General features: G+C 55.3%; 1 protein-coding gene across 1 annotated transcript in view; it reads right to left on the reverse strand.

The window, feature by feature from the left end:
* The window catches only part of CAMSAP2 (calmodulin regulated spectrin associated protein family member 2), a gene marked incomplete at its 5' end in the record, with an annotated part of 45,493 nt that overhangs the window by 10,149 nt on the left and 27,597 nt on the right, over positions 1-7,747 (reverse strand). Inside the window, 7 exon segments of the mRNA XM_015587352.2 lie at positions 7-1,510; positions 2,220-2,289; positions 2,598-2,680; positions 4,857-4,950; positions 6,316-6,406; positions 7,118-7,257; positions 7,558-7,699. Coding sequence (XP_015442838.1) covers positions 7-1,510; positions 2,220-2,289; positions 2,598-2,680; positions 4,857-4,950; positions 6,316-6,406; positions 7,118-7,257; positions 7,558-7,699 — 2,124 coding nt within the window.

The raw sequence follows: 7,747 nt of genomic DNA on the forward strand, positions 1-7,747 counted from the left end.
GGGGGCCTTGGGGTCCCGGGGCTGCCTCTGCGGGGACGGCTGGGGCGGCGAGATGACCCACGACTGCCGCTCCCGCATCTGCATCAGCAGCTCCTGCTGCACCGACAGGCGCTGCATCTCCTGCTGCAGCAGCCGCAGCGACGAGTTCAGCTTCTCGATGGACTTCGCGTGCTCGGCCGCCTCCCCTTCGCTCAGGGCCTCTTCCGAGGGGCTGGCCAGGCCCCACGGCTTGTCGGGGTCCACGGGCGTGGTGGGCGACTTCGGCCACTTGGCCGGGGGGCTCTCCTCGCTGTCCTTCGCGGCCGCCGGGGCCCGCCCCCTCTGGCCGCCGGCCTTCGGCGCCTCCCTGTCCTTGGCCCGGTCACCGAACACCTCCTCGTCCTCGGCGCCGGCCGCCTCCTCACGCATCGGGGAGCCCCGCTCCCCCTTCTTGCGCACCACGGTCAGGAAGGCGGTGCGCCCCACCCTCTGCCTCTGCTGGGTGAAGGCGGCCTCCACCTTCTTCTTCTGGGCCTCGATGGCACGCCGCTTCTCCTCCAGCCTCATGCGCAGGTGCAGCATCTCGGAGGCCAGCAGCTGCGTGCTGTCCCGGCCCTGGGGAAGGCCGGCCTCCTCCGGGGCCTGCGCCCAGGCCACCGCGTGGGGGACGTTAAGCTCCGAGCCCTCCGGGGTGGTTTTCTGAGAGCTGCTGCCGCTGCTTTTCCCGTCCGTGTGGTTCAGCTTCCGGAACTTCTGCTCGGCGAAGCTGGTCATCTTCACCCCGGAGCTGGACGAGGCGCTGCTGCCGGGCTGGGACCGGGTGCTCACGGTGCTCGGGCAGGGGCTCAGCGCGTCTCGGGCGCTGCCGGCCCGCGGGTCACAGTCCTGCAGGAACCGTGGTGCGTCGTCCACATCCGAGTCCAAGCTCACGGTGTAGTCCCGCAGGGAGGAGTCCTCGTCCAGCGTCTCCGGAATGTCCTCGGAAGGAACGTGGATGCCGGTGTCCACCTCGGTGTTGTCGGTCACGGGACTCAGGGTCCCCTTCGTGTCCGCCGTGCTGTCGGGACTCGAGGGTCGCAGCTTGACGCTGGCGCTGAGGACGCCCCCTTCCTGGCTGTGGAGGAAGAAGCCGTTGGCGGTCTGGCCCGGCTGCGGGCTGCAGGGAGGCTTCTCGGTGTCGTGGATGATCTGCAGCGCTTCCTCGATGCTGGGTGTCTCCCCCCGGCTGCCACACTCGTCGAGAAGCGCCCGGCTCCGCCCGGCTCCGCGCTCAGTGGCGTCCGGGGGCCCCGGGGACCGCAGGTGGCCGGGGGCGCCCACGCCCAGCTCCTCCTCGATGCTTCCCGCCTCCTCTTCTCCATCCACTGGCTTGAAGGACAGACTTCTCCTGATGTTTCTAGACGCACGGCTGCTGCTCAGAGAGAGCCCCTCGTTACTGACAGAGCGGGTGATGCCTCGGTTTGCAGGGGGCCTCTGCGCGGCGCTTTCTTCATCAAAAGAAATATCGAATGACACGCCGTGCACCGATGATCTGCGACAGATGGAAGAGACAACCCTTAAGTGACCCGAACAGTGATTTCACGTCATCGAACAACAACCATTTGCCGTCACAGTTGTCCCCCCGGCTCTGTGAGGCCTGGTTCCGGGACCTGCTGGATGCCACCGTGCGAGGGCGCTCCCGGCCCCGACGCCGACGGCCCAGTACTGCCGAGCACCCTGCACGCCCTCCCCGGTACTTACATCGCCCCAGATTCCTTACAGCACCCAACACAGGGCGGATGCGACGGAAACAGTTGTCATGTTGTAGCATTTGGGAAGCAAGGCCGAGGGAGAAGTGTGCAGACGTGGGCGCGGGCGCAGGCACTGCCACCTGACCACGTCGCGCACGTCAGCCATGACCCGACCCTCGTCTTTTCTGCGGTCGCCTGAATCCACGGGTGCTGGGCCCGCGGACGCGGAGGGTGGCTGTACACCTCCTCTGCTCCCCCAGCTCTCAATCTTACTGTCCTCGAGGTGACCTTCCCCAGTTAGCCCCTTCGATCTCTACCACCTGCCTGTGTTGGCCTTTTCAAATGTAGGTGCTAATTTAGAGTCCACTGCAATGTGCCCAACCAGAAAGAGCCAGAGGGAACTGGCGCTTCTCGGCGACGCTTCTCGGTGACGCTTCTCGGTGACGCTTTTCGGTGACGCTTCTCGGCACCGCGCACACACGGAAAGGGGTTCCCTTCGCTTTTACTCACCGTTTCTCTTTGGGCCACGTCCCTATGAAGCCATCCACGTAAGACATAGACGAAGACCTTCTAATTCCTCCTTCAAATGGAAAAAAAAAAAAGTCACTGAAATCACGTACAAACATTTTAACCTATAGCAATTGAACAGATTTCACACATTTGAGGAGTCATTAACAGCACGAAAAAGTAAGTATGTACGGAGAAACGGAGATCGTTTTGTTGATAAAACGAGCAAAGAGAAACAGCTCAACCTTTTGGTGTGTGTATAACATTTTTCAGAAAAAAAAAAAAAGACTGCATGTTTCTGTTTCTTTACAGATTTGTCCTCCGTCACTTCCCGGTTACCCTGCGTAAATGGCATTTCCTAGGCTTTTTCAAATCTATTACCTGAGGCTGAAGAATGGGTTTGGGGACGTGGACGTCCAGAAGGCAAATGATGATGGGGATGTGGCAATGCAGCTCCTTCCACACTGCAATGTGAAATGAAGGTCAAATGTTACGTTTCGACTCTTTAACATAAACCTCACGTCGAATGGGTGAAATTAGAAACAACACTACGACCTCCGATTCTCCACCCTAAATTAAAAATAAGGAAACGTGACACATTGTTTAAACCCAGAGTGGCTGTGACGATTTGCATCTCTACGCATTTCACCTTTTACGAAGCGCCCGAAGTACTTTCAGCTACATCTCGGCGTTCTTGAGAGAGAGGATGTGCACATTATTTCCTTTTCGCAAATAGAAAACCAGAAATAAAGAGTGAAAATCAAAGTCGTCAGTTTGCAATACTCAGAGGAGTCTCATCGCGGAAGCTGCAGGTGTCACAGGCCCCTGCGGATCCCGGAGCCGCCTGGGCCTGCGCTCCCACAGTCACATCAGGGGTGACGCCGTCAGCCACCCCGGAGACCTCGACACCCGGACCTGAAGGACAGAAGCTGTCCCGTGATTCCTTCTGATTTAAGTCCACCCGATTCCAGCTGACACAGGGGATGAGACAGTCCATTCTGCAAATTATGACATCTGGCCAGAATTTACTCTTCCTGGTTCTAAGGTTTAAGTCTGCGTGGCCTGCCGTGCAGCCAGGTGCAGAAGCTAGCATCGCCCCACGTGTCGGGGACAAACTGGGGAGCGGGAGGCGGTGCCTGCTGTTGCTCTCTCAGGCCACCTCATCTCGGCGACCTGACCGAGGCAGCGGGGACTCCGAAGGCGTCCCGTGTGGCGACTCAGAGAAACGAGGGGATCGCGCGGATCCCGGAATGACGGCGCACGGTGCGCCCCCCAGGAAAGGGGCTCGGGGTCCCCCCCAGGTTAGAGAACGCTTGTCTGCAGGGAAGATGGAGCAGGGGCCCCCAGGAGTCCGAGCGCGGGTCCTCGGGAGGGAAGAGGGACTTCGCCGTCACCCGGAGTCCTAAACGCACGAGCCTGTGCGCACGGATCCCGAAATCACGGAATCACCCGCCCCCGCAGCAGAGCGCTTCGGAGGTTTTAAAGCCTTAATGGCCCGAGTCACCACCTACAACACTGGCCGTTTTCTGAGTTTTCGAGGAAGTTCACGTCACAATGCACGCAACCCGGGGCACACTGAGGAAATAACACGTAGGAACAGCTTCCCGTGGGAAAAAGGGAGACGCCCCGGATCAGCACGGCGAACTGTCACCGTCACGCTCGGGTAGCCAGGCAACCGAAAACTGGCCGCAGGCAGCGACTCCAAGGGCGAGGGGCGGAAATCGCTTCCCTGACCCGTGGGAATGCTCAGAGGCAGCTGTGGGCTCAGGCTCCGGGCCCAGGGCCGGAGCCCGCAGACGCGGGCAGGACAGAGCGAGCAGGTGGCATCAGGGTGCCCGCTTGGCACTCGGGGACGGACCCCAGGCCCGAGGGCCGGGCATCGCCTTCAGCCCGAGTTCAGTCCCACATAAGGCTCACGATTCATTCAGAAAATACTTTCAATTTCTCACTCAGAATTTTTGCGGCGTATTTGAAATGTCTTGAAGTTCAAAGAAAATGAGACTCATAGAGCATGAGAATGAGAGAGAATTTCTAAAAAAAAAAATCCCACAAAATAGATCATTTTAAACTTTAAAAAATCAGATGATTAGGGAGTCCAAAGTCAATATAAGTTTTAGGTTCTAATAAATACACATGGAAAGCTGCTTACAGGATCTGCTAAAAAACATTTTTAAACAAAAGGTCTCCATCATATACTTGGGTCACGAGTCAGGAGTATCCCGATATTAAATTTTTACTTACTATCTCAACAGCTCTAACAACTAGCAAATAAAACAATAGGGAAAACTGCCTCAAAGCTTAAACAAAATCATAAAAAAATTTAAAGATCTAAACAGAACTTAAAATTTCCCACCTTCGCCTACGCGGTTCTCAATCAGAAACGATATGCAGCAAGAGCTCGGCTGGTTTCAGTTACGTCGGCCCTGTTCTCACTTTTCAGTGTGATTCATAAAACCCTATTTACGAAACATTCGTTTCGGTGTAAATTTCAAATGCATTTCCGTTAAAACAGCTTTGACTAGGGTAAGCTAATGAAAACATTTCGTTCGAAGTCCGAGTGATATTTCACAAACTCTAACGTGGTATGTTTAGTTTGAGTTCATTAGCAAAGAGAAACAGCGGCCGTGAAGTCATTGTTACCTTGACGTCAAGTCAGAAGCACACGAACTGTCCCAGGCATTTCTCTTGGCAGCGTTCAGGACAGGGGTTGAAGGCATGTCATTCACAGGCTCAGCTACGATGAAAGATTAAAAAGCCCTTCAAAATTACATACTTAACATGTTTCCAACATTATTTCAAGATTTCTGAACCACAAATAAAAGTTTAACTCGAATCTCAATTTCCATGATTACTTAGAGAAATCAAGGCATATTTAAAGCTATCTTTTAAAATAGATAAAGTATTGTTTTTATCTATTTAAAAGATAAAATATTCTCTCAACTCTTTTGAAGTGTTCCGGCTTTAAAAAAAAATTCACTTGATTACGGTTAACTGGGAGAAAAGGCCTAACATAAAAAAAGTAGAGATATTTAAAGTAAAAATAAATCGGTCTAAGTTTGCTTCTTTATGCAACAGCTGGTATTTTGGCAATCGAGGAGAGACGGACGGAATTTCATCGGTTGACGACGAGCCCACTGCAATGGTTCACGTTTCTGTCAATAACTCTGGGGAGGGCTCGCCTGGCTCCCTGCCTCGCTGGCCGCCTGCAGTCGGCTCCTCTACGCACGAGCGACGGGCTTCCCCTGACTAGGATCGTCCCCTCCTTCCTGATCTTTGTCTCGTCTTTAATTTTTCTGGGGGGAGGAGGGTAGAGATGGGGAGAAATAAGGATACTGGGGAGAAAAATACCAAAATGTGGAGCCCAGGAAAGCAGCTGGGACGCACCGGCACCGTGTTTCGCGCTGGGCGGGTGGCGCCGTGGTGGGGACAGTGGTCCCAGTTACGCGGGACGCGCTGTCCCTGGGGCTGCACTACCAGTTTAGGGTCTTTTCCCTGTGGACGCAGACCTCTGGTTTGATAACGGAAGCCAACAGAACCCTGGTTTTCCTTTAGAGAAAACGCAGGAAGATTTCTGTTCTTTACGTCTAGGGATCTTTACAATAACCCCTTTATTTCTTATTTGTTTTCTTATTATGAGCAATCGGTGGATTATAATGCTATAATAATCACAAAACCTATTAGGTTTAAGTATACGCACACGCCTTTTTATGGTTCGATGGCAAATTCAAATGAGAAATTAAAGCCCAGCCGTAATTTGAATGGATTCTCGGTAACACTATTAAAAACTCGGAATCTAATAGGCAATTAAAGCGAGAATGGGGGTGAAGGACGCAGAGCAAATGAAGGGAGTGAACGGTGGAGGCTGAAAGTCACGTTCTGAGGCTTCCCTTCCAGAGCTTCGCCTTCTTGTTCTCCCCGGCATGGCCCGTCCCTCGGAAGTTCCAGCGACTCGATCTGTTAAATCGGTCGCAGTCTTGCGAGGCTCACGGCTGGAATGGGAAACGACAGCTTCTCCCCGCCCCCCGCCGCCCCCCACGAGAAGAACCCCGCGAGGCTGCGACCCTCCCCCGCGTGCGGCAGCAACGCCCAGGCCGGTCACCTGCTCGTGGGTGGACACGAGGCTGCACGAAGGACGGCTTCACGACTTCGAACCACCAGAACAGCTCGGCCATGAACACCAGGTAATTACTCTGTGGGCGAGAGTCAGAGAGTCCTCAGCCCCTCGGGGACGACGGTCCTGCAACGCGGTTGCTCTGCGTTTGGCCACAAGATGGCAGCAAAGAAGAAATAATTCTCCCAGTAACTACAGCTTATGAAGATCAATTCTTTCTGAATCTGTGACGACCGAGCAGCAATAATTCTGTTACCGTATTCCAGGAATGGCCCCAAATCATTTGGTGTACAGGCTTTTCCCCGCGTTAGTTTAGACGGCTACATAGTCGCGTTCCCGAACACCGTAAACTACACGGGACGCAGACACAGAACGGAGAAGGGCAGGTGTGTGCATCAACCCCGCCCCCAAGGCCTCCCACGCGCTCCGGAGAAAGCACCGTCGCGAGCTTGGTTCGTCCCCCTGCGGCTTCCTGCCTAGGTCTGGTCTCGAGCCCGGGGGCCTGTGGGGACCGTCCCTCCCAGACGGCGCCCCGCAGCGCCTCGGACGCGGGCCCCCCGCGGCCAGCCCCCCACTGCTGCCGTCGGGACGACTGGGCCCTTCTGTGCCATGGCTCTGCGTGCGGCTTCGTGGTGCAGGAGCAGCCTGAGCTGATGGCGTCTCGAAAACATGAAATGAGCAGAAGAACCTAACTTCCTTTGTCAAAGCGGCTCTGATGTTACTCTGCGGGCTTAGCGTGGCCAGGCCATTGTCGTATCCAGTGTGTCCCTTAAACGAAGCTTCCCTGTACCTTTATGGACGAAGCAGCATAGAGCATGTCTTCCAGGGTGAAGTGGCAACACTGGTTCAAATATTCTTGGCAAAACTCTTGGATCAGCTGCAGGTTGTACAGACTGTCGGCCAAAGACATGGTTTCTTTCAAACAGATATCTTCGAATAAGAAGAGAGGAAGCCGTGACTTTGGGTTACTTCCGGTAACACACGTCTCGCCCCCACGTCATAACTAGCGACTCAGCACAAACACACGTGATGTGGCATCTGTGTGACAAACACGCACACAGGAACCTGGGGTCATCACACAGAGAGGCCCGAACCACGCAGCAGTGCTCGACTACCTTCCTCAGGCTTCGCCCGTCCCTTAGGACAACGCTCCACGACCTCTCCCAGGTGTTGTCCTGGTGCTCGCCGCCCCCTCCCTGCAGGTCAGAGGCGTCTCCCGGGGACACTCACCCTCTAAGCGGACGACGCCGGGGCAGTAGAAGTGGATGAGGGCGGCCAGGGCGCAGCCGTCACTGCCGTCCTTCAGGAGGTTCTCCACCAGCGGGATGCAGGGCAGGTGCTTCAGCAGCGTCTGCTCCTTCCTGTACCGAGCCTGCGACACGAAGGAGACGAAGCGAACACGCGCTCAACGACGTAGGGA

Source organism: Pteropus alecto, unplaced genomic scaffold (assembly GCF_000325575.1).
Source record: "Pteropus alecto unplaced genomic scaffold, ASM32557v1 scaffold90, whole genome shotgun sequence".
In the NCBI taxonomy this organism is placed as follows: Eukaryota; Metazoa; Chordata; class Mammalia; order Chiroptera; family Pteropodidae; genus Pteropus; species Pteropus alecto.